Raw genomic sequence first — 26,267 nt, 5'->3', positions numbered from 1 at the left:
GTTCATGCATTTTCTTTTCATTCGCTTCATGGGACCTTACTCATTGTGGAAGTTTCAAGAAAACAAGTTCACATGGTGGCGTTTGGTTCAGCGCCCAAATGTATTTGCGATGAAATACACCTTTTGTTGTTGTTTTTTTTATTAAGAGTTTTGGTTCATATTTTTGTTGTTGTCACTTCTTCGGTCTTCCTTGAATAAGTGTCCAGATGGCAGTTTCGCAGTGTTTGGTGGCGGCACCCCGCGCAGAAAGTTTCCGCCGCGACATGACGGCCGGGCCGGGCCGTGCCCCTCTGCTTGCCATCTGTCAGCCCAGTCGTGTCGGGGATGCACACAAAAGATTTCCACTCAGGCGGTCAAGTGAGGAAGAGGGGAGAAGCTCGTCTCCAGAGACTCAGAGTTCAAGCTGACTGAATGCAGCTGAGAAAGCTGCAAGCGCTGCGTCGAGGGACGAGGACGTCATTCTGGAAGGTGGAAGGCTCCGTTCGGGTCTCGTCACCGGTGAACACGATGAGCACGTCGACGAGGCTAGCGTTTGGAAAAGGCCACCTCAAACCCCAACAAGTCTCTTTCGGCTTTTCTCGGCCTGATCTTCTGAGGAGAAGCGCCCACTCTGCGGGTGGAAGGAGGAGAACGTTCTCCTTTTGTCTCAGGTGGCGTCTGGGCATTGTGCGAGGGAGGACAAAAGGTACAAATCTAAACGCGCCAGGCTTGCACGATGGAGTTACATTTAGAAACGTCATAGATTGTATCGTTTAAGTTTCCTGGGGGGGGGGGGGGTTTCAATAGCTTACGTATTTTCTTCGCTTCCTCTAGAATGGCTCAGTTTGTTGTTACGGGGTTGCATGTATGCTGAGAGACCTCAGCGCACGATTCCGGCGACAGTTATACCTCGGTTTTCGACCATAATCCGTTCCAAAAGGATGTTCGAAATCCGATTTGTTCGAAAGCAGAAACCACGCTCTCAAAAAAAAATCTTTATTGAACAAGTCTGCTCACAATGGAACGCTATCCGAGGAAGCGTCACTTCCTCGCGTAAGGAAGGCGAGAGGAGTCGAGTGGAGCATTCAAGTGCGCTCAGTTTGGTCGAGAACCGATTTTCAGTCGTAATCCAAGGCATAAAAAACTCGAACCTTTTGGTCGAAAACTGATTTGGTCAAGAACAGAGACGTTGGAAAACCGAGCTTTGACTGTATTTCAAACGTGTCTGTGACAAAGTAGACGTAGCAATAAAAGGATTCCAAAAAAAGCGAACAAAGCTTATTTTCTGTGGGAATGGTTACGTTTTGTTATGTGTTGTACTTATTATTTTACTTTATGTTAATTGTTTTGTTAAGCGCTTTGTTACAACTGCTGCTGTCGTGAAAGCGCTATATAAATCAGGATGTATGGCAGTGTATCTATCTAAATTGGTCATCGAGAAGGAAGGACAAGGAGTTACGTAAACGCCTTTAGGGGGCGCTCAAGGACTATTTGGTATCGAACCCGGTATTCCTGAATCCCTTTTACTCCGGCTTCAGAACAAATAGAACTCAAGCAGCATTTCAGAAGACCGTAAGACAGAGACATCCACTGGATGCCTTTCTGAAAGTTTGTTCTTGCCGTATGGATCGTGTACGTTTGTATCGGTTTTTAGCAACTCTCCAGGGTGATGTCGCCTGTCTTGAAATTGCACTTGCACCTTATTACCACAAGACAGCAGCCTGGCGAGATGAAATGTCGTGTATGGTGAGGTGGCTGATGAAAATGGAGGCCGCGGTGTTTGACTTTTCAGGCTGTGGGCGTCATCGAGGCATCGCCGCATGCCGTTAGAGAATCGACATTGCCAGCATGCTCTGTTGCAGTCACAATTCACCCTCGTGAGGGTGTTTCATGTGGTATTTTGGACTGGAGTTGTGGTGGTTTTGCGTCTCGTCCCGTATGAAATGATTTGTCATGAACAGGCATGGTCGCAGACCCAAAAAACTAGGTGAAATGAAATCAATAACATAAATAAAGTCCCCAAAACTCAAAGTACCAAAGAAAACAAAAAACCCATGTCAGTAGCACAAAGTCCCGAAAAGCCCCAATAAACCAAAGTAACAACAAACCCAAAATCCGTGGCAGTAAAACAACAGTCTGACGCCGAGTGGTCGGCCTGGCACTCCTTTTAAGAGAAAAAGCTCATGCCACGATGACCAACAGGTGCAACACTGGAGAACCCCCCCCCCCCCCCCACCCCAAATGGCACCTGTTGGTCAGAAACGGAACAGAACTATGGCAATGAACTATGAAACCAAACCAAAACCAGAATCAAGACACGAGTGCTACTTTTGGTATTACTTTGTAAATGATGGTGACAGTGACAGTAGCCTACTCTTCACTTACAAAGTGCAAATGTAATCGCAACAAAAAGGGCAAAACTACACTGAGGACTACCAATTTGCCAATTTTGAAACGAGCCCTTGGGCCATAAGGATTGGCTTTGTGGGAGCAAATCCCGAGCGGGCCATAAAGCCATAAAGCAGCCGCCCTGGGGGGGGTGGGGGGGGGGGGGGAGAGGCACCGGCAATCCTTGGGTTGCTCCAAATTGTCCACGTGTGTGTGTGTGAGGCGCAGCTGACGCGGCTCGGCAGGAAGTGACAGGCGCCGAGTAGCGCGCGGGCGTGACAAAATGTTTCGACAGGTGTGGCGTCCCGTTCTCTGCTCAGGTGGCTCCAATATCACGCCAAATATATATTTTTTCTCCTCATTGTTTAAACTACATGATCGGACGCCCGTAGTATCGTGCGTGTGACGAGCAATCGATATGTCAAGTCTTGGCGCCGTGGGCGTGCATGCGCACATTGAATGAAGGTTGTTTGATTTGGTGGGAAATGGATATGAAGCCGATGCGTGTGCACGCGCGCGTGTGTGAATGTGTGTAGGGGGGAGGGAACAGTGACAGTAGCTCACTGAGCCCCTCCGGCAAAGAGAGAGAGAGAGTGTGTGTGTGTGTGTGTGTGTGAAAGAAGGAGAGAGAGAAGGAGAGAGAGAGCGTTATGTGTGAGTCTGTGAGCACATGAGAAGGGGAATGATAAATCCAGAGGAAAGAGACCAACATTTTGGAAGAGAATGGCAAGAAAGGGACGCATGTATCTGCTTGTTTTGGATTTAATGGCAAAATAGAAATCGGTAAACTCGTTCTTGGGGCATCAGAGTACAACCTAAGAGCGTTGGAGGATCACGTCTTTACTTTGGCAAGTATAAAGAGAGAGGGGGGGGGGGGGCAGGAACCAAAGATGGTGTTCCTCTTGCATTTGAGCGGGTGAAAAGGTCCCCGTCGCCGACTTGCCCCTCAGGTGGACTTCATAGCAACGAGGTGACTTCCCAAAGGGAGCTGCAGCCATGCTGTGCGGTCTTAGGAGAGACTCCAAGAACAGTAATGGTGAGACCTCCACTTTTTCCGTCTTGGCCCCGGTCTCGGGTGCCGGCGCTGTTTGGTGCCGTCGAAGAGGCTCCCAGGCGAGAGCGTTGCCACTTTTAAACGTGAATGTTGAGACCGAGTCGATGGCAAGAAACGCCGGCGTCGGCCAGAGCGTCCAGCCGGCGCCTCGCGCCCTCCCGCCGAGTGCCAAGTCGACCGATATAGACGGAATTTTTGGTGAATCTGCTTCGACATCCGAAAATAGCAGCGTGACCTCACCGGTGACATTTCTGCCACCCCACCTACCAGCTCAGATTTAACCTCCATCCTCACATGCTTGGCAGGGAGCGCTAGAATGTAAGATTTACTCGTCTCGTGTAGATTCATCCTAGAATTCGCAATTACGGCTGCGATGACATGCGGCTCTTCCGGCAAGCACACAGAGTCGCCGCGGGGGGGGGGGGGGGGCTGCTTATCAATCCGCTTCTGCGGAACATCTCCAAGTCAAGCGACGCTTTGGGGAGGAAGGCTACGGCGGCGCCCCGTCACGTGCGGCACGGCACGTTGGGTCCTCGTAACCCGGCAGCTAATGTTGCCTTTTGACTGCAGTGACAGCTGCTGGAGCGTCGAGCCCCCCCCCCCCCCACACCCCCGGGAACCCGCGCGCTAACCAAGGCTTTTGCCCAAGATAACATCTCGGTGACGCGTCGCTCACTTTGTGTACGTGCGCTCGGCCCCCTTTGGCTCTTTGTGCAAGGATGTGTGTAAAATGCCATGTTATGCAAATGTTTCTTCTGCTTTCCGTCACGAGAAGGAAGACAAAAGATATTCCCGCGCCTTCGGTGGGACTCGTGGCGCTGTGTGGAAAAAACAAAGAGTTTGCTTCTGTGATTCTTTGTATCCGCATCGAAGCTTTCAGGCCACAAAGGCCTCGACGGAGCCTCTGTGCCTCGCATAGCCCTTTTCCACCCCCCCCCCCCCCGAAAAACATGGTGCTCGTTGGGGGCCAGGGCCGATGCGCTTCGCTGGTGCCTCACAAGTTCTTGGAAAGAACGTGTTTGCTTTTCCACCGGCGAAAAGCCAAGAAGGAGCGACGTCATGACGTCATCGCAGAGCGTCCAAACGTCACTGCCTACGGCGACGTTTACCCAAGAGCGCCTGCGCTATTCGTAATAATAATCATAAAAATGCGCTGTTAGCATTGCTAGGCAACCTAGCATCGCATCAATTATCTTTGTGTGTCATATATAACAGGCAGGGACATGCAATCGGTAAATGCTTCTATCTTTCGTCATCGTAGTAGATGATCACGAGGCTGGCCGCCTTTTAGAGTTCGCATGCTAGCCTGGGCACCGCCGCCATCCGAGTTCACTGCTCAACAGTTTGTGCGGAACGTCTGCGTGTATACGGGAAGTCGCTCCTTGACATCTGCCATCGACATGAGGTGCCGGTCTGCCCCGACAAATCATTGGGGTCCGTTTAAGCAGCGGTTTCAAGCACCCGAGCTCGGGCCAATTTCGCCGGCGGGAAAAAAAAAAAAAAAACAGAACCGATGCTAACTTTTGCACTGGCCTGGAACTAGCACGAGCACAAGCGTGCTGTGAAAGGTCCTCTCATGGAATCTTCGGCTGTGAGGCCTTGGCTTGCTGAGCAGAAGACGGCAGGTTCAAAACGTGCTGGAGAGGTGCCAGCTCACTTCTTGAGTGCACCCGAGAAGCCCGCGAGCAAGACAAACAAGCCCCCAAATGCCGTCGGCCGCCCCTCTCTTTTGTGGCGTTCAGATGATTTTCACAAGAGTACAAAGAAAATCCAATTAGCGGTGAAGAGAAACCCGCAGCGTATGATACTATGACCCAAACAGAGGTGCTTAAGAAATCAGAAATACGTCAATGACGTCGCGAAAATACAAGCACTTCGTATGAGTCGTGAACAAGGCTGAAAATCCCACGGCCAGTTGTCGGCGCGGCTGAGTTTCGAAAGGCAGCTGGGTAACCAAATGATGAGTGACAGGTGCGGCTCAGGAGGCGACGCCCTCCACGGAAAAAACAAGCAGGATAGGAGCGTGGCCATTTGTTGGTTTGAACGATTTTCTGCTTCCTACCGATCTCATGTCAGATCTCAGTGGATGATTGAGGGATCTTGAGTGAGGCTGTAGCAAACGTTTTGGACTTTGCGATGAATGTTTGGCTCCATTGAGGATTTGGCCCGTCACTTTTTTTTGCCTTCATCACTTTTGACACGGTGATGTGTCATTGTCGAAGCTGAAAAGGTAATGCGCAGCAACGCCGTCTATCGAATCAGCATCTTCCTCAGCATGACCGCTGACAAGCTCGCGTGTGCCACTTTGGACTTCCGACGGCCAACTGCTAAATCACGGGTGTCAAACTCATTTCCCATTGTGGGCCACGTTACGGCCTCGGTAGATGTCAAGTGGGCCGGACGATTAAAGTTATACCGTACTCTGCTATAAATAACCAAAATAATATGTATTTCCTTTGTTTTGGTCAAAAGAAGCACAAGAACATGAGCAAAATGTTGACATTTAATGAACATATCTTTTGCAAAACATTTCATGGAGCACCGTAGATTTCCTCAGACAAACGTGCAATTTACTCAGGAAAGTGCTATTAAATGTGTAAAGAATAAAGTGTTCACGTCCTTGATCGCGTCTGCTGTGTTGGGTGAGTCTGTCTGAGTGACAGACTGCGACTGCTCTTGTCTTCTACTCTGATCAAAACAGTGTGTCCCCTAGCGGATACTCCGTGAATTGCACCTTATTAAAAATATTCCTTCCGTGTCTTTTATGCATATTTTCACTTTTAAACGATCCCGCGGGCCTGACCGAACCTCCTTGGGGGCGGGGGCTGGCCCTGGCCCGTGGGCCGTATGTTTGACACCACCGCGCTCAAATATGCGTCGGAAAGCGCAGGCGCCAAACACTTTCTCCCCGCAGAACAAATTGAGCACTCGTTGCGGAAGCTGCTCGAAGTGACGTGAAAATTATGATTTTTCTGCCCACGCAGAAAACAGTCCGTTAACCACATGCTGCTGCATCAGGAGAATCCTCGGGCTCAATACAATCCTGAGGTGTTTTTTTTTTAATTTTTCCTTTCCACCCCCTCCACAATCAACACTTCTCATAGTTTGCGACTACTCCTTCTGGTACAGAAAGTACATGATGAACTAAGATACTGACTTATTCAACTTGAAGCGTCCCCCCCCCCCCCCCACACACACGCACACACACACACCCAGTCAGCCCCCATAAAAGCTTAAAAGGTAATAACAGCTTGAGCATCTGTCACGAGGTGCATCGGGGTCTGTTGCTTTGGCCATCTGCCGCCAGAGATTTTGCCCTGTTTGAGCCACAGTGCCTCCTCCTAACATACCTCCATGCTGTCTCCTCAGATGAGGGCCCGTACGCAAAAGGAAGCAAGCAGTCCGGGGCATCTGACCAATCACATTTCTCCCAGCGGCGCAGCCTTTCAGGTACAATTTAGTCAAACGTGACTCTGCATCATTTTCTTTTCGGTCTGCGGATGGCTGCGCGCGCGCGTGCGCGTGCGCTCACCTGCACGCTCATCCACCGCGCAGGGGGAAAAAAAATGCTTGTGTCGCGTGTGTGTCATGAGTAATAAACCACAGGTGACAAAAGTACTCACACTCTGCAGTTAAGTGCAGATTCAGTATACAAAGCAGTGCTACTGAACAGTACCTTTCACTCAGAAATATGAGACCAGCTTGGGTCATATCCTCAGAATCAAAATCAACTCATTGAAGGGATCGTAATCATGATCACCTGAAAAATCGATTGCATTTGCATGACGGGTGGTGCAAGGCGGTCTCTGCCAATACCACGTGCACGGCTGTCGATAGCCATCCACAAGGGGAGAGCTTGCAGTTTAGCGGCAAGTCTGTTTCTGTCAAGGACGGCATCCTCAGGTGCACTACGCTCGTGCAATGCCCCGATTTTCATGCAAATGAGGGCTGCAGGATTGGATCTGGAAAAGATGACTTCCATCCCACAACGGCACGCCAACACCTCATTACGCCCGATTCTACTGTGCAAAGAAAACTCCAAATAGGGCCACTCTTGTCTTCGAGGGAGATTTTTGCGATGCCAGATGAGGTTGTGTTTTTTAGGCTGGTGCAAAACGCAACGTGTATGCGGAGAAGCATTCTTTTAGCCGAGAACATTAATCCTCCTTAATGAGGCCATGGACTGGTAATGTGAGCCACAGGCCACAAGAATTGAGGATGACACTAAATCGACATCAGAGGGGAGGCTGAAATCCATTTTCTAGTTCTCGTCATCATCATCATCAGAAGCTGCTTCTTTTTGTGTGTGTGTGTGTGACTGACACAGAAGGGCTAAGAAGCGACAAAGGAAATGTTCTTTTGGAGGACGGGTTTGGTTCCGTCAGACCGAAGCTAACGCTCAATCCGCCGTCTGGTGGCTCCACAGAAGAGCACCGAGGAGTGACCACGGTGGATCTAATGAAAAGGGAAGGCAGCAACCTGGGGCTCACCATCTCCGGGGGCTCCGATAAGGATGGCAAGCCCAGAGTGTCAAACCTACGGCCAGGTGGGCTGGCTGCCAGGTGAGATCTGCGTGCGCCCCGTCATGCGGCCGAGAGCGCGCAGTCACGCCGGGCTGTCCGCAGCGCTTAGATCCGCTTGCGCAAACATGCTTATGCTGCAACGTTACACGCGCTCACCTGCGGGACTTGGCTGTTGTGTTCGGTCGGCTTTGATGCCGACGCAGATTTCGCCACACCGCTTCCTTGTTCTCAAGCAAAGATGCAGAGAAACCGAATAGGACAATTGTCACGATCTCTCTCTTAATGAAAGAAAAATATGAATACAGTCATCCCTCATTTTTCGCGGTCGATGGGGGACAAACTCACAGGTGTCCAAGTCCAGGCGCGGGGCAGCGGGTTCAAGTTCCCCTCATCGAATGTTGAGCATTCTGACTACGATTGGCCCCATTTCGCTCAAGTCAACGGCGCGCCGGCAAAATGTCGCGGAAAAAGTCACGTTTTGCGATGATTAAGCGACGTGTGACGCGCTTGGTGGATGTGTGAGCTAATTTACCGAGTGGAGACTCATGCGGGCAGACAGGGGAGAGACCGGCGGTGACATCGTGTGATGAGAGCCGACTGGATGACACGCCAGTCGGCTCCGCTCGTGCGCTCGTGCGCACGCCCGTAGAGTCCATCGGCAGCGGCCCGGAGGTGAGAAAAGAAAAGGGGTCACAACCACTCCATTAATTAGTCCTGCGATGAGTTGCAAGATGACTCCAAGCTGTCACATGAGAGGTGACATGTTCATGGACGTTCTTGGGGTTTACATTTTGGCAAGTGTCCAAGAGATGGCAAGCTTTCAACTGCAGAAGTTGTCATTGTTATATGCTGCTTTGCTGGAAAAAAAAAAAAAAAAAAGAAAAGACGGGAGCCGCCGTCCGGAAATGTTCCACGACTGGGCGTAGACTTTCAAATCAACATGCCCTGCATCTTGATCAACATCCTCTCACCTCCCACCAGGTGTGACCAACTGAATGTAGGAGACCACATTAAGTCAGTGAATGGCATCAATCTGCGCAAGCTTCGTCACGATGAGATTATCAGCCTCCTGAAGAACATTGGGGAGCGCGTTGTCCTGGAGGTGGAGTACGAGCTGCCTCCGTTACGTACGTCAAGTCTGCCTGCAGTCAATATCAAAAGTATCCACACCGCTGTTCAAAAACGAGGCTTTAAGGCCCAAAATAGAGCAAGAGTACATTTGTGCACCTCCCCTTGTAACGGGAATGCGGCTGTGTCCAGAATGAACCAGTCACTTTCAAACACATGTTAAATGGCAGCCAGGATAAGTGAGGTGATGTGTTGTGTCAAACATATCTTTTGGCGTTCAACTTTGGTTTCATTGCATTCGAAACACGTGGGCAAATGTGTTATGATCTGATGAAACCAAGGTTGAATTTTCTGGCCACAGGCTAATTCCAAAAGGTATCTTTGGTGCAATCACAACACTGCTCATCGCCTTGAGCACACTACCTCATTTTCAACACGTAACATGGTGGCAGATCTACTCTAGCTCATGTTTAACGTGATTACACAGTATTTTATTTATACATTTTTTTACTTCCCCCTCAAAAAATATTATCTATCGATTGTGCGAGCTAGCGAGCTAATTCGAGCTAGCGAGCTCGAACTAGCTAGCTCGAACTAGCTAGCTCGAACTATCTCTCTCTCTCTCTCGCTCCCTCTCAAGAGAGACATAATTATAATAAATATTAAAAATAAAAAAACATTTGAAATGATTAACCGTGGTCATTGAAACCCCCCCAAACCTGGCATTCAAACAGAGTTGTTTTGCGGACATTTTATTTCCATTGGAGCAACTGTATACGATGTCTTGCAAATGCCGGTTCTAATTGAATTGACTTTTTTTTCCCTTCTTGCAGTCCAGACTCCATCGGGCGTCATAAGCAAAACCACAGAGGTGTGTTTGCACAAAGAGGGCAACAGTTTTGGCTTTGTCATGAGAGGTACATCCATGAGCATCTGTGGTCTTGTGTTGTGTTCTTGAAAATGATGTCGCCCTTGTTCTTTTGGTCTTCTCAAGGGGGCTTTCATGAGGACTGGCGGAGGTCTCGTCCTCTGGTGGTCACGCATGTCAGGGCGGGGGGTCCCGCTGACAGGTATGAAACGATCGTATTTACGGCGGGGAAGTTTTCGGTGCATGCTATGCTGCGTTTGGTTCTTCAAGACAAGTTTTTATTACAAAATGTGCAATGGACGAGAAAGAGGCCTTTTGCCATCTTGTGAAAACAATTGGCTCATGCTAATGAGCAACTAGATTTGGAAGAATACAGCTTGTAACTTGGTTGTAAGTTGACATTGTGGTATCCCATGAGTGGCTTACATTTCGGTCATCATCATCTGAACAGATTTTTTTGTCTCACCTTAGTTCATTGCTTTATTTAACATTAACGTTAAGAAGCCACGATCTACTAAGCCGAACACAATGGAGACTATTTGGATATGTAGTTGAGCATTTTTTGAAGAGTTTGAAATGAGTTTCCAACCCGATGATCTCGACACCGGTTGGGCATCTCCGACATAAACAACCGGAGGCCGTCTGGTGGGACGTAGGGAACGGTGGGGGCCGACGACCGTGCTTTTCGTGCAGCTGTCTTTGCTCAGCTCCGCATGAAAGCAGCATACACGGCGCGCGGGGCTTTTCTCTCAAGCAGAAAGGCCGCTGCTCCTCCTCGGGCGAACTCGACGTCACACTTTTGCCCTCATGGAAAAAGGGAGGGGGGCGTTAAAACACACGGTCAAACTTCCACCGCCCTCGCTACGCCTTCGTCTCACCCGGGAGGGCACGCTTCAGCGGAGCCGTGCCATGATTTGGAGCGAGCGGTGTCGCGACGCTCGCGTGAGCACCTTGGCGCTCATGTTTTCCCTTTCCTGTCTTTCTCGAGGGAGGGCACAGTCAAGGCCGGCGACAGAATCTTGAGCCTCGACGGCATGCCTTTAAACCGAGAGACGCATGCTGACGCGTTGACCATGCTGATGCAGAGCAGCCAGGAAGCTTTGTTCCTGATCGAGTACGACATCTCTGTCATGGGTGAGCGCACACGCCCGCACGCGCGCGCGCGGGCGGAATATGTGGAGGCACGGTCGGACAGCGTTGCTCTGAGGCTAAATCATGTGGCCGTTTGGCTGCGCGGAGCGGGGTGAGGCTTGGCGCTGGAGATGCCACCAGGGGAGTCACTCGGGCCCAACAGCAAGATGGAAAGCGTAGGGGGGGGATTAGCATCATGTGTGGCTCTCTCTCTCCAACTTCTGCGGGCTAGCCTTTGCTTTGTTAACGAGCACGTTTTCCCAGCGTGACCTATATAAAAAAAAAAAAAGAAAGAAAATTCTGCATACGAAGAGGCGACGAGCATTACGTGCCTCCAAGCTCCGGTGATGCCACGGTGACGAGATGTCAAGTTGCAGCCCCGCTGCTGGCCGATGACATGAGAGATGCATAAGAATGGATTGCTGGTCCCAAAGAGTCAATGTTGGATGATTCACACCCAGCGCATGGGGTTGACGAGTCCACCCTCCGTTTTCCGAGAACGGCATACAAATCATTGTGTTCAGCTCTTCAATCCAAGCCTCAACTCAATCTGCTGGGTCAAGATGATTGGCCCGACCTTTCGTAAAAGTAACCTGATCTGCTCAAAAATTCCGCAGCACTGAAGAAACACCAGAATTTAAGACATAAAATAAGTAGGAACACAGCTGGCCATCGGTGAGATTTTATCTCCATCGACCATTTACACCCCCTTAAAAAAAGAAATGCAATAGCATTGTTTTTACCTGGTGGCTTTAAGGAATGTGTCACCACATTTACATGCAAGTACGCGTAGAACGACTCTTAGCGCAAAATGTCATGTTCATCAGTGTCATGTTCATCAGTGAATAAATAATATAAACAAATCACAAACATTCAAACGTGTGAACAACAACACAGTAACTCTATTAAGTGAGTGACATGTACATTATTATGCAATAATCATAAATAAAAATAGCATTGTCAAATACCTACAGTACATCTGTGTGCAAAATTATTTTCCGTATGGTGTTGGGATAACAATACTAACGGGCATCTATTCTTTATCCTCTGCAAAGAATGACAAATACAACTGCAGAGTGCTATTTTTCTAATCCACAAAAACACTTTTTTCCCCCCCCAGAGGCTGATTTGGATAAAAGTGTTTGAAGTTAAGAGAGTGGTCAGCATTGTCTCACTTCACGAACCAGACGGTTGACACGATTTGTTGTCTGCTTCTGCTTCCGTTGTACAATGCTGGGAGTTCAAATGGATGCTCAATATTTGTTGTTTGTGTTGACCTTAAAATGTACTTGTTCATATTATCAGACAGTATTATGGTTATTCAGATGAACGTGATCTCGAAATATGACTCAATCTTTCATTTCAAATGAGGGCCGAATCCGTCTACCTGCGCCTTGTTCAAATAGGTCAAATCAGGTGACATCACCCGCACCGTCCATATTTCAGACCTGGTTTAGGTGGTCTAAAATGGAGTACATTGTCTTCCCAGATTGGCAAGTGCGCCAGGGTCATGTCCGAGAAAACTCATTTGCTCTATCAGCACGCCTGATAGAGCGGCGTGCCGAGTTCACGAGCATGCGAAACTAGACCTGCCTCGGCACAAAATCGAAGCGGAGTGCCGCCTTTTTTCTTCCCTCTGACCAAATTGTGGGTTGCGGCGTCGGCGTGGCAATTGGACGTGCCGTCCGGTGCATCGCGATCCCAAACGCAGTCGGCTCGTGGCGTAATGGGCACCCGTCGCCGAAAATAGCTCTCTTGGGTTTGATGCTCCTGGCTGAATGAAAACACGCGCTACTTGTTGCAGAGGCGGTGCAACGCGCCTCGGGCCCTCTGCTCGTGGAGATCGCGAAAGGGGCCTCCTCCGGTCTGGGCCTCAGCCTCACCACATCCATCTTCAGGAACAAGCAAGTGATCATCATCGACAAGATCAAGCCGGCCAGCGTGGCCGAAAGGTGACGCCTACCTCATCCGTCCGACGAATCCACCGACGGTAAAAGTGCTGGCGGGTGCGTGTCGTCCTGCCAGGTGCGGAGCGCTGCACGCGGGCGACGCCCTGCTGACCATCGACGGAACCAGCACGGAGCACTGCTCTCTGATGGAGGCCTTGCAGCTTCTGGGGAACGCCGCCGATGTGGTCAGACTGGAAATCCTACCATCCAGTCAGAGCAGACTGCCCGTCCGGCCGCAAGACACGGGTAAGGCCTGCTGGTTAACTTCCGCGACGGCCCGGCTGGAACAGGAAATCAACCGGATGGATTTCCAAAGAAAGGAGACCATGTTCGGTGTTCTCGCTTGACGTCCCGGACGTTTAAACCTTTCCGCCGCCAACAGTATGACCCATCATCTGTACAAATCGGCCGGATGTTAAAAAGGACATATCATGTGGTTGCAAAAGTGATCCCCCCCCATAAGTAACGATCTGCCTCCAAGAATGAATTACATTCAAATTCATTTGGAATCCACTTGTCAACATTTCAAATGGCTCTCATGAGCCCAAAACACATTTTAGCTGTTCTAGTAGGCTTTTCCTGACGTTTTGTTTCTTTCCGCCGTATGTCAAAATCTGTTGACGAGTTAAAAATGTGCTCCGGCTTCCTTTCACGTTCCCCAAAGCGTTAAGTTGACTCCAAATTGTCCTTTGAATGCGTCTTGTGATTGGCTGGCAAGCGGTCCAGAGTCACTTGGCATGCGTCGCAGTGCACCCGCAACTCCAATGAGCAGATGTGGATGGATGGAAGGAAGCACGGAAGCATGGGCCTCGGTTACGCTGACTGAACATTACGAGGGCGGAATTTACAGTCGCCAATCTCCGTGGTGCGGTTACGCTGTCCAAATCTGTTTAATGAGCCGTGCAAAGGAAGCACATTGTCTTCACTCCACGTGATGTCCGCGCTCTCGCCGTTGCTTTTGCGTGGAGCTGAAATCTCAAGTGGAGCTGCCTCCCAGCTGCTTCTTCGGTGTACTGTGAAGCGTGCACGTGTGTGTGTGCGTGTGCGTCTGCGCTACATCGGGCACTCTGGTGGATACAAACAGCAAAGCGATTGCACACTTGTTCCTTGTGCGCCTGCTCCCGTTTTTGTGGCTTGCCAGCTGTGGGGGCTGAAGGTGGGAAAAAAAAAAAGGCTGGCATTTCTCATTTCAAGGTCAGCCCGTAATGGCTTTTGTGCCTTTGTCTGGTCATTTTTGTGCACTCTGCAGCCTTTCCGCTGTCCTTCTGCTGTTTGACAAGCACAATCTTGTGACAGAGTTGCTCGCCGAGGCCGTTTCGGATCAGAATCCGATTTTTTTTCTCGCTGAAGTCAGATCTCCTGCAGTCTCGAGTGAGATTGCAAAAGTCGAACCGCATTTTGACAGCTCGTTTACCCCCGAAGAAGCATAACCATATCATGCGGGGTCTTTAATCTCCTGTGGTGGGAGGGTGGGGCTTGGTGGGGGGGTTCATATGGCCACTATGAGATTAGGATTTTTTTATTTTTATTTTAAACCAATCCAGAAAGAGCATTTACTGTATTTCTGAAGGCGCCTCCTGCTGGCGATTTTAGTCCAAAGTGGGAAGAGCTTCATCCGGCAAGGGCCGCCGGTGCTCCCGGATGATCTGATTTCAGGTGACTGGTTCCCTTCTCTCAGTGGGTCTGACATATCATGCGCTCGCGTCGTCATCGGTGGTCGCCGCAAATCCGCTTCCCATGCCAGCAAATTGTGGCAGATTAGATCCCCGCTGGGGGAGTAGCAGGGATTACTGTCACGTTTAGCTTGCAGTGACACACGTCCTAACGAATTGGTTTGCCAAGCGAATTATCGGGGTGCTTCCCACACACCAGGTCAGCGTATTTCACAAGAACGACGCGCAGTTCGCCTGAGCGCCCGTTCGCTCGATGGCAGGAGCGGGCCGATGCGTCCGATAAGACAGGGGGGCTTGTTTTCACCGCAGGCCGCATTTCACCGATTCTAAGAGGAAAACCGGGCGCTGGGGACTGCTTTCAGTTGTAGCTTCCAGAGGAAAATGGCATCAATGAAGGGCGCATGCGCAGTGAAGCACGAGAGGGTGCTCAGAATGTCAAAAGGATGCGGGCCGCGTTCATTTGGCCTTTTCTTCTTTGGAAAATGATGAATTATACATTAAATGACTGCTATATGTTCACTGAACACTAAAATATATGTTTTTCCAAATATTTAATGCATTAATTCTAATTGAGGATTAGGGCCAAATTTGACCCTTTGGGATTTAAGGGTAGCATTTGTGGAGCAGAATTTATAGGGGCCAAATTTGACCCCGTGGGTTCCCCAGGGTTGAAGTCGGGCTCCATTGGTGGAGTCTGACATCATCTTCAGGGCTGACTGAAAAAATGGCCACGGAGGAAGTCCAAGCGGAAGTTGGACGTGCTGACCACTCCCAACAAAGTTTGCTCTTTCTTTTTTTCTTTGAAAATCGATATCGCCATCTGCTGGTCATTAGCTGAGCTGCAGTGTGTTGGTTTACAGACTTAGCGTGTAACTAGCATGAGGCACGTCACTATAAGGGTCGTTGTATTTAGTGGATAGCTCTATTTTAAGAATGGGCAAAAGGAGAGACAGAATCCTTAGAATGCAGTTTTTTTAAAAGGGGAGGTGGGGGGGGGGGGGCGTCTGTCGATGTTCGAGAGCTCAACTAACTTCTTCCCCTACTAAAACACTTCCCGTTTCCTTCAGCCAATCAGACGTGTTTCATTTTTCAGCCCAAGTCACGAGGGCCACATGTAATGATGCAACGGTCTGGCTCTGGCCCAAAGGCCTCGAGTTGGATACCACCTGGTCTATTTAGACGCGCAGCCTTCGGCTGCGCCCAATTAGGGCGGAACTCTTCCTGCTGCCGCTGCCGCAGGACAGCAGCAAAGGTGCCCAGCAGCCGACTGGCGCACAGCCGTCCTTTGCACCCGGGGGCTTTTTCCAAAATGACGACAAGGACACGCTTTTTCAATTTCATGGCCGTTTTTGGCAAGTTTGCCCGTCAACGTAAGATTCCGTTTTTCTCCCCTCCCACCGCTTGCCGTCCGAGTGCGTCAAACGTTCGTGAGGCAGGATTAGTTGCAACCAAAGACTTTCAATCTCAATGACTTTGCTCTGAATCATCTCCCGGGCGCTGTGCGTTTTGATCCCATTTTAGACCGGGGAACCCGAGTGTCATTTTATGGGGGGGGGCTTTCGAAACGCGGCCGACCCGAGAGCGGGTCCGCCTCACTCATTCGTGCCCGCTTGTCGCCGCAGTAAAAGTCCAGAAGAGCAGCCATCATCACTGGGACCAAAGCGGCAACGTGGGGCCCCCCCAGCACGCCAGCCACGGCAGGACGTGGAGCAGCCCGAGCCACCCGCGCAAGCGGCAGGACCACTGCAAACGTAAGTGATGCTTTTTGTGACAGCCTCGCTAGTTCCTGCATGGCCGACGCGTCGTCGCGGCTGCTTTTTCCTCAACACTTTTGCCACCACGGAACTTGTACTTTTTTTTCACACGCTGCACGATGAGCATGAACCAAAACTGTATTTGGTTTGTTTTGTTTTTGCGCGCTCTTCGCCAACCCCTGCGCCACCAAAGAGAGCATTCAATTCCACAATTTAGTCTGAAATGACGTCATCTGTCTTTGTTTATCCATCTATGCCAGTGACTTGAAGCGACAGGGACAACAATTTGAAAAAAATGCTCTTCCACTAGATGGGTTCAAACAACGGCCCGTCATCATAATTAATGAAAAAAATAAAAATAAAATGACTCTATACGTTTGTAAAACTACATTTTTGTTTATGAAAGAACATAAAATTCTGTGGCTTAAAATCGAACTGAAACGTTTGTGTATATTATGATGAAGATATCCTTTATTTGTCCCACACCGGGGAAATTTACAGTCTACAGCAGCAAGATTGGGGGTGTTTGCATTGATAAAATAAATGTTACAGTTTCAATGTACACCGTTCAATTAAGTGCAATATAAATATCGATCTAGATCAGGTGGCTGTGCCATTTACGATAGTTTTTCACATCACGTCATTTTATTTTTTAATTCAGCATTTTTATAAACAGCCTGCTTAAAATTAAAAACTAATGTAAAATCACAAACTATTGTAACCTTGGTCCCAGCCCCTAAAAAAAAAAAATCACCCCAAAAAAGTTTTTTTCTTCTTGATTACAAATGATGAAAATGGAAACACCCTCATAGATGGCGGGAAGAAAAACGGGTCCATAGCATGCCTTGAGTTGCCGTACCGTGCACACTTCAGTTGTATTTCACTTTGAAGCCCGATGCTTTTGTCATGAATCGTCGACCTTTCCAGCAATCTGATTCAATGAGCCACCTTAGACGTTTCTCAGGTAAACGGCGCTTGATAAACTCGTCTCCTCGGGTCACCCGCGGCGCGCAATGCGCCACGTCTGCGGCCGTGGTGAGCGCCGGCTTCTCCCCTTCCTCTGCAGCCGCCTCGGGCTTCGGCAGCCAAGGGAGCAGCACGCTGCCCTGCCCCGCCGCACCGGCCGCGCCCACCAGCCCGAGGACCTCGACCGGCAAGAGGCGCAATAGGAAGGGGGACCACAAGAGCTCACGTATGATCCGCCGCCGTTGCCGTTGCCGCATTCGCGCCGACCGTCATTTCACGACCGTGCGCCGCACCGCGTTAGGAGGCGCGGGGTCACGTAGGGCCTTCCGCGTTGAACACGGACGCAAGGCGCGCACGGGCATGGTCAAATGGCCGCTAGCTGAAAAAAAATACGCTAACATGCATGCACGTGAGCATATGTTTTTAAAACGGCACCAAGAGTTTGGTGGTACTTAGTTGAAGTATTTCACATATTATTTACTCCCGTTATTCATCCTGTCACAGGTGTCAAAGTCAAGGCCCGGGGCCAGTTGTGGCCCGCCACATCATTTGATGTGGCCCGCCACATCATTTGATGTGGCCCGCCACATCATTTGATGTGGCCCGCCACATCATTTGATGTGGCCCGCCACATCATTTGATGTGGCCCGCGAAAGCAAATCAAACACGGCGACTTCCATCATGCTTGCTAAAATGCCGACCAAAATGTCAAATTCTCACGTCGAAATAAGAGAGACATCGTAAGCATTTTGTTGTCGGTAAACACCTCATGACAGCGACTTAAACCAGAATTGAAACAACTGTTATTTTTGACTTCTTTATGATTTCAGTCATCATGGCCTCCCAAGGGAAATGCTGACATAAATATGGCCCGCCACCAAAATGGCTTTGACATCCCCGATCTTGTGTATCTGAAACAAAGCGTTGTTCTCCATCGAGCGTGCCCGGTTCCCTCGCGCCGTTATCAGAAATGAGGCCGACTTTTGCGTTAGCAAAGCGTGGATTCGCCGCTCTTCAATTCTGTGGCGGCTGCTCGATGGATTTTTCATATTGCGTTTATTCTCCCCCTCATCTCTGTCCCATCTCTGGCTTAGTGTCGCTGGCATCCAGTTCCGTGGGGCCGGGGGGCCAGGTTTTTCACGCGGAAGCGAGCGAGGTCGTCCTGAGGGGGGACCCGCTTACAGGTTTTGGCATCCAGCTGCAGGGGGGCGTCTTCGCCACAGAAAGTCTTTCGGCTCCTCCCGTCATCCGCTTCATCGAACCGGACAGCCCCGCCGAGAGGTAACGCGAAGGCACCGAAGAAGGGCGAGTCGGTCGAGGGGGGGGGGGTCACCTTGAAGTCGTGGTGCAAATCAGTCAGTCAGGCAATGACACATCAGGCAAGCTAATTTTAGCCGCATGACTATTTGGTTTGAAGACAGACACGTGAGCGCTGCGTCCCGCTGATAGAAACGAGGCCGGCGGACAAAGAAGGCGAGACTTTTCTCTGGCTTTGTTCCGCTTCCGAACAACACTTTGCAGATGCATCGAGGAGCACAAACGCTTTGAGGACCAAGCGGATGATGCACCGGTGACCACCGGTGTCGGTTTAACGCTTTCTGCCCGGTCACTGCGATAAGATCAGATAAGATAAGATAACCTTTATTTGTCCCACACTGGGGAAATTTGCAGTCTACAGCAGCAAAATTGGGGGCGGGGGGGGGAGAGGAAAAAAAACAGTGTTTCATTGCACAAAATAAATGTTTCAGAAAAGAACTGTACACAGTTCAATAGAAGTGCAATATAAAATATAGCATTAGCATTATATTTGTCGAATAAATGAGCAATAGCATAGAAAACACAGCACGTATCAATGCAGTAAAGAACGGTGCTGCCTTGATTTCCCGCGAGTCCCGGTTGATGAGATTTTTGATTTCAGAGTGAAATTTGAGATGGTGGCAGTGAAGTGAGTGCCGTTTTTCATATGATGAACCACATAACCAGATATTGAGCTTTTTGGGAGGGTGCTCAGAATGGACTGGCAGTTCCATGCTGATAGAAGTGCACGCGCATTTTCAAAAAAGCCATCAACCTTTTTTATTTTTTTATTTTTTTTGAAAAAAATGTCCTTGTCACCACAAATTGCTGAATGTTCGTCCCAAGTCCGATTACGCGCGGACCTCCTGGGCCCGGCACGGCGTGCGGCGTCCTTTTCCCGTGAGGTAATGATGCTGTTGGACAGGGTCACCTCCCCCCCCGTGTGTGACGGCGTTTAAGTTCAGCGGCAGTGTTGAGCCTCCCACTGGGATGTTCGCACCTAAGCCGAATCCGCTGCGGGCGGGGATGTTGCTCACTTAACGTTTTATGACGGGACTTTGGTTTGGAGGCGTGATGTTTATTCTTGTGGTGGTTGCCATGTTGTGCAGGTGCGGCTTGATGCAGGTCGGCGATCGACTCTTATCCATTAACGGCATCCCGACGGAAGACGGCACTTTGGAGGAGGCCCATCAGCTGCTCAGAGACTCGGCTCTGGCCAATAAGGTCACCGTGGAGATTGAGTTTGATGTGGCAGGTACACGCGGTTGCGCCTCCTCCCCCGCGCGAGGACCGGAGAGCTACTTTGATGGCGGTTTTCTTCTGCTCCTTAGAGTCCGTGGTTCCGAGCAGCGGTACTTTCCACGTCAAACTACCCAAGCGAAGAGGAATGGAGATGGGCATCACTATCAGTGGTGAGTGCTGCTATCAAACTGTCCGGCAGGGGGCACTATTGCGTTGACGACGCTGCACTCCGTCAGGCGGCTCCGATTGATCGTCACAAAATGTCCACCATCGAATGGCAACCCGGACACCCGTCTGCTCTACTAGACTTCGAATGAGATCAAAATCTAAAAATCTAATCAATTCAACACAAACGTATATCGTTATCGGCTATTTGGAGTTGATCTCCATGAAAGGATTGGACTATTCTGAACCCCAAAACTGCCAATTGCAACAAAAACGATCCTGTACCTCAAGGTTTGGATCAGATCCAAACCTTGTGTTAAATCTCCTTGGACGTAGAGGCTGTGGAGTGCGCACGTACACGATCCTTGGTACCTGTTGGCCCTGTATCGACAAGAGTGATACGAATGATTCCAAATGTGATTACGTAAACCACAAAAAGTAAAAACATTGATTTCTCCCCCCCCGTCTTCGTTTTATTTTGAAAACTAGCAAGTAAGAAGCTTGGCAAGCCGCTCATCATCTCCGACATCAGAAAAGGAAGCGTAGCCCACAGGTATGTGGTTTCATTCCATAACAGAGCACATCATTTTTAATCTCTGCTTGCCGAACTATTGACGCCATCAGCACCCCCCCCCCCCCCCCCCCGATAGCAAATCTCTTCAACCTGAATTGGATTGACCATAAAGCGCTGTTCGGTAGTCCGTTTGAGAAGGGCTCGGTGTCGATTGGGGACGCGGTGGAGGTGGGAACGGGAACGAGGCTTCCCGTTGTGAGTCGGGAGCGGCTCACCGCTTCCGACTCGCTTTTCCACTTTCAGAACGGGCACTCTGGAGCCCGGAGACCGACTGCTGGCCATCGACGGCGTGCGTCTGGAGGACTGCACCGTCGAGGATGCCACGCACGTCCTGGATCAAGCCGAAGACATGGTCAAGCTGCGAATACAGAAAGACGAGGACAACATCGGTAAGGATGACGCAAAGCGCTCATCGCCGCTTCCCAACTCGGACTGAGCCCGGGCATTGATTTGAACGCGGAAAAATGTGACGGCGCGCCGCCACTCGTCAGATGATGACCATCTGCACTTGACTGGCAAATTGACAGAGTGCATCGTTTGGCCCATTTGAGTTGACCGCAAAGTTTTTACGCTCGCAGGCGGATGCCAAAAACAAGCGCGGGCATCCAAACTGTTGAATCACTTGAACAAGTTGCGAGCGGCAAGCCATCGCGTCATCTTTTCATCCGTCACGTTTGCGAGTCGCAATGACGCCAACGCCGGCGGTAGAACTCATCACTTGAAAATGATTGTTTCCAGCATCGGGCGTCGTTATTATTGGAATGACCTTCGCTGTCGGCAGCGGGGCTTCAAAACCGGCAAGGAAAAAAAATAAAATAAAATGGTTGCCGGTCCACGATGGGCATGTCCGGCCGGTACTTGCCTCAACTGGTCCATGACGCAAAAGAAGTTTGCGACCGCCGTGGTCCGAGGTTGTTCTCCCTTTCGCTGCACATCAGATATGAACTCCTTCACTCCCAAAGACGTTTTTAAACGTCTTTTCAGACTTGCTCCAGAATTGGCTGGTACTGAATGAGTTAATTTGCTGTCAATAATTTGACGATGTGTGTTCTCGTCGGCGGCAGTTGCACTGAGCTCCAGATGAACGTGTCTTCTCCAGATGAGCTGGAGATGTCCGGTTCCGTCGTCTACACGGTGGAACTCAAGCGATACAACGGCCCCCTGGGGATCACCATTTCGGGCACGGAGGAGCCTTTCGACCCCGTCGTCATTTCGGGGCTCACCAAGAAAGGCCTGGCCGAGAGGTGAGACCTGCGCGGCGTTGGAACCGCGGCGGACGCTCGCCGCTTGTCGACGTCTTGCCGTCGAGTAAGACGCTAAATTCTCCTCCCTCTCTCCCGACCCGCAGGACGGGGGCCATTCACGTCGGCGACCGTGTGCTGGCCATCAACGGGGTCAGTCTGAAAGGCAAAACGCTGAGCGAGGCCATCTACCTCCTGCGGACGGCCGGGGAGTCGGTCACGCTCAAGATCAAAAAACAAGCGGAGCGCGCGCCCCCGTCGCCTCCTTCTCACGGCAAGAAAGCACGCATGTTCTTCATCGACACCTGTCAAATTTCCTCGGCAATATTTTTGATGGCGGTTGAAGTCCCCGTTCAGAATGACATTCGGCACACTTCTGGGTGGCGAAAGACGGACCTTGTCCGAATGATGCAAAACTTCCGATGCGACAACAAATCTTTAAAAAACGCGCTCTTGTAATTTCGCACCGCGGGGGAAGATTTGAACACGATGCCGGCAAAATTCTAGAAGGACTGATCAGGTGGAAAAGGATGAGAAATTTGCGCGTCTACTCCGCTTTGTGAAATCTTGTCGGAGAGGAAAGCGGCCGTCGTGAGCCGTGCTGGTCGGCGGCCATGTTGTCTTCCCCGCCGGCAAGGACGTCGACACTCCTAGCCGTTGCAAACATTCACTACAAGATGGCCTTCTGAAATATTGTGGGGCGGGCATCCACTTCGGAAACAAAACTCGGCGGCATCAAAATCCATTCATCCATTTCCCAAAGCGGGCGAGACCGATCCCGGATTTCGTCTCCATTGTCTCGACTCGCTTCCAGAATACGACGGCGGGCGAGTTGTGGACAGAGAGGCCGGCTTCCTGAGCGACCTCGAGGACGAAGCGAGGGACTCGCAGAGAACGGCCAAACGCTCGGAGACGTACTCGGCCGCCGTGCCCAGCGTGGACTCGGCGATGAGCTCCTGGGATGGTTCGGGATGCGACGGCGGCTACGGGAGCCAAGGTCAGGCTGCGCTCGGACTCTTCTTTTTTTTTCTCAAGCGGGCCCCCGGACGCCCAGATGATTGTCTTGTGTCTCAGCGACATATCTTCACAAAGACGTCTTCCTCCATCCCAACGAATGGAGGAGAAGCAAGTACAGGAGCCCGATGGGGTCCGGCGCCACAGGACTGGCGCAGCGCTACGACGAGGACGACTGGGACGACATGCCCGGGTAAGGAAGCGCCGGCCGCTCCTTCCGTCTCGGCGGCTCCTTTTGATGTCGGCGCGGCTTGAACTCGTTCGCTCCCAAAGACGTTTTGAGACTTGGTCCACAATTGGCTGCTACTGAATGACTTCATTGATTTCTGCGAGCGTTTCTGCTGTTGTTGTTGTTGGTTTTTTTTTCCCCTTCCTTTCCTGCGTTTGATTTGTTTGTCAAAGGCCGTCCGCACGGTTGCATGTCACAGCGTAGATGTAGACAGAGATTGAACCTCCAACGTTTGCTTGTCATGTGATGCTTTTGTGTTTTGTTGGCTGGTCCAAACTGTCCCTTTTTTTTTCTTTTTTCTTCTTGTTCTTCTCCCTCAGGTATTCTCTCTCTGATCTGCTTTACTAATTGCCCACAAGCTCTTTGGTGTGTCGCCTTTTTCATGTCCACACCAAAAAAACGCATCAGGACAACTCGGCCATACGTCTCCTTCTACATGTTTTTGTTTTTGGCTCACATGCCTTCATGGTTCTATTTTCTTTTCTTTTTTTTGTGGGGGGGGGGGGGGGGTGCTGTGGAGGTGAGAACTGCTTTGTATTTCCGAGAAGAGAAAAACTCTCGAGTGTTTTGAGAGGTGTCCAGTGTGGTCTTGAGGCTTTCAAAGGGACTCTACTTCCCCAAATTCCCCCCCCCCCCCCCCCAACGCTGCTTTTGAAGGCAGCGGCGGCCAACAAGACGGCAAGACTGCTCTCACGCTGTGGTTCCTGCATTGTCGTAGATTCCTCAGCCCCCCTCATTGCCACGGCACCCCCAACCAGGAGGATAGCTTCTGGTCGCAGGACCTGGAGACTTGCGGCCAGTCCGAAATCCTCCGGGAGCTGGAGGTAGGTCAGCTTCACGCGCTGCCTCCCCTCGTCGTTGGGGGCGTACGATTGTGCCCGATGAGGCTTTCTGATCATCTCCCGAGTGCGGGGTGCCATCCGCTCTGAAATCAGCCGCTGTTTTCAGTCTGGCTTTTGGTGTGTGTGCTCTTGTTCCAGGCATCGATGTCAGGTAGCGCTTTGAGCCTGTACCTCGACGAGACCAAGACGGAGGACCACTCCATGTTCCTGTCCGAAATAAGTCCCATAAAGCGAGAGGAAACCAAAGCGGCGCCAAAGGACGCAAGCGGCCTCAACGCGGTGAGCGCAGGTGGCGGAGGCTCAATTAGTTTGCGAGGCCGCGTGCGCTCCTTTTGGGAAAAAAACCGCATTTTAAAATTGTACACGCGTGGGTCACATGAAGACGCAGTCAAAGCTCTTTTCAAAAACATGCCCCGGTGACGTTTTCGCCCCGACGACGTTCACCTTTCAAAATCCCCATTTCAGCTCGTTTTCCATTTGCTGCTTTTGCTTCCAACGAACAACCTTGACCACCTAAAATCATGATCACGGCCCGATTTTCCCCACAAAATAGTGACGGGGCCTTTGGGACGACGAGCCGCGGGAAGCTAACTGCCGCCGCGACCTTGCTAATAATCAGCTTCGTGTTTTTACATACGAGCCACCGACAGCGAGCCATCCAACTTTTTGCAATTCATTCCACATCCATCCAGTCAAATGACGCCTCATTGCTCATGCGTCACTGACACTTGATGGGGCGTTGCCTAGCAACTGATGACAGTCGTTTTCAAATAAGATGTTGAATTGTTTTTTAAAATTCATTTTTAGTGAGGTAGATTTTTATTATTATTATTTTTTTGAATTTGACGGACTATTTTCATCTTTTAGCAGTTCGGTACTGACCCAATTGACGACATCTTCTCTTAGAAATTCCAAATCGGCGACAGAACTGCTTAAAAAAAAAAAAAGGCGGGCATGTGTATTTGATTGTTCCCCTTGTACTGATCATCATAAAGGGAAAAAAAAAGCTCACCGGTCCAACATGTTCTGCAGATGATTTGACAAATGGCACCGGATAATATCTGCGTGACGCGTGTGCAGGTGGTGATCAGAAAGGACCCCGAGAGCGGCGACTTTGGATTCAGCGTGTCCGACGGGCTGGTGGAAAAAGGAGTTTTTGTCAACCTGATCCGCCCTCACGGCCCGGCCGACCGGGCGGGCCTGAAGCCTTACGACCGGATACTTAAGGTGCGCCCCTTCCTTTTTCTGAACCCAAACGTGTGTTCTCTTGACATTGACAGACGGCACCGATATCGACTCGTAGCGAATAGCAAGTCGGAGGCCGGGGTACTCGTTAACGTGGGAGCGGACGCACGAGCGAGAGTCAACGCTGCTTTGAGGTGTTGCTCCCATCGCGTGCCAAACTCGTCACACAGAGCTCAATCGATTTTGTTCCGGAGTCACGAAAGTTAATGAATAGGGGGAAGTCAACAGATTCCAACTTTCACAACACCTTGTCCACACTTTTTCAGAGAGGATCAAGAATATATGCCTCCGAGTAGTGTTATACAGTCGCGGTTTGACATTCACCTGTTTTATTTATTTATTTATTAACCGATCTCCCATTTTTTGTGGAAACACACACTCCCGTTTTGGGGTTTTGTTTTTCATTTGTGATTTTCTTTTCACGGCAATTATCTTGAGCGCCACATTCACGGATTTCCGATATCATGTCTGGGTGATACTTTGGCAATACAGTGAAACTCCTCTACAACGACACAACAACAACAGTATTTATAGAGCACTTTCAAACAGCCATCGCTGCATACAAAGTGCGGTACATGGAGCAATTTAACATGCACAATAAACAGTAAGACAAATCGGTAATAAAGGCGGTAGAAGGCACCAAACAGTAAAACCAAGAACAAATCTAAGTCATGCTGAGTCGAATGCCAAAGAATACAAGTGAGTTTTGAGGAGGGTTTTGAAGGTGGGCAGCGAGGAGGCTTGCCGAATGTTCAGTGGGAGGTCATTCCAGAGAGAGGGACCAGCAACAGAAAAGGCTCGATCCCCTCTGAGCCTCAGTTTAGTTCTTGGTACTTCTAATAAAGTCTGGTCCACAGACCTGAGGTGCCGGGCAGGTGTGTAGGGGCGGATGAGCTCAGAGAGGTAAGGTGGCGCGAGATTATTCAGAGATTTGAAAACGAATAAGAGGATCTTGAAAACAACTCTAAAATGAATGGGGAGCCAGTGAAGGGATGCCAGAGTAGGAGTTATGTGCTCCCTCTTACGAGTACCAGTCAAGAGGCGAGCAGCGGCATTCTGGACCAGC

The 26,267-nt window shown here is 50.3% G+C and overlaps 1 protein-coding gene across 7 annotated transcripts in view; it reads left to right on the top strand.

Annotated features, from left to right (window-relative positions):
* The first annotated feature begins 205 nt into the window (after positions 1 to 205).
* The window catches only part of LOC147210638 (glutamate receptor-interacting protein 2-like), a 28,593-nt gene continuing 2,531 nt past the window's right edge, over positions 206 to 26,267 (top strand). The window contains exons 1-24 of one of the 7 annotated variants that reach the window (XM_086113937.1): positions 2,971 to 3,215; positions 3,318 to 3,403; positions 6,791 to 6,871; positions 7,749 to 7,983; positions 8,926 to 9,071; positions 9,846 to 9,929; positions 10,007 to 10,082; positions 10,869 to 11,014; positions 12,816 to 12,963; positions 13,037 to 13,206; positions 16,256 to 16,384; positions 17,454 to 17,579; positions 18,448 to 18,634; positions 19,759 to 19,904; positions 19,981 to 20,061; positions 20,546 to 20,609; positions 20,874 to 21,019; positions 21,730 to 21,874; positions 21,979 to 22,145; positions 22,686 to 22,868; positions 22,946 to 23,078; positions 23,833 to 23,938; positions 24,095 to 24,235; positions 25,037 to 25,183. In XM_086113937.1, the coding sequence (XP_085970063.1) occupies positions 3,364 to 3,403; positions 6,791 to 6,871; positions 7,749 to 7,983; positions 8,926 to 9,071; positions 9,846 to 9,929; positions 10,007 to 10,082; positions 10,869 to 11,014; positions 12,816 to 12,963; positions 13,037 to 13,206; positions 16,256 to 16,384; positions 17,454 to 17,579; positions 18,448 to 18,634; positions 19,759 to 19,904; positions 19,981 to 20,061; positions 20,546 to 20,609; positions 20,874 to 21,019; positions 21,730 to 21,874; positions 21,979 to 22,145; positions 22,686 to 22,868; positions 22,946 to 23,078; positions 23,833 to 23,938; positions 24,095 to 24,235; positions 25,037 to 25,183 (3,027 nt within the window). In that variant the 5' untranslated portion in view covers positions 2,971 to 3,215; positions 3,318 to 3,363. Of the gene's footprint in view, positions 686 to 2,970; positions 3,216 to 3,246; positions 3,404 to 6,790; positions 6,872 to 7,748; positions 7,984 to 8,925; positions 9,072 to 9,845; positions 9,930 to 10,006; positions 10,083 to 10,868; positions 11,015 to 12,815; positions 12,964 to 13,036; positions 13,207 to 16,255; positions 16,385 to 17,453; positions 17,580 to 18,447; positions 18,635 to 19,758; positions 19,905 to 19,980; positions 20,062 to 20,545; positions 20,610 to 20,873; positions 21,020 to 21,729; positions 21,875 to 21,978; positions 22,146 to 22,685; positions 22,869 to 22,945; positions 23,079 to 23,434; positions 23,939 to 24,094; positions 24,236 to 25,036; positions 25,184 to 26,267 lie in introns of those variants that run through there. The other 6 variants (XM_086113912.1, XM_086113920.1, XM_086113945.1 and 3 more) reach the window with 6 other exon arrangements.

Source organism: Hippocampus guttulatus, chromosome 1, assembly GCF_054856545.1.
Source record: "Hippocampus guttulatus isolate MCC_2025c chromosome 1, RoL_Hgut_1.0, whole genome shotgun sequence".
NCBI classification, from domain to species: domain Eukaryota; kingdom Metazoa; phylum Chordata; class Actinopteri; order Syngnathiformes; family Syngnathidae; genus Hippocampus; species Hippocampus guttulatus.
Note: the sequence above shows the minus strand (reverse complement) of the source record. Positions and strands in the feature narration are given on the sequence as shown.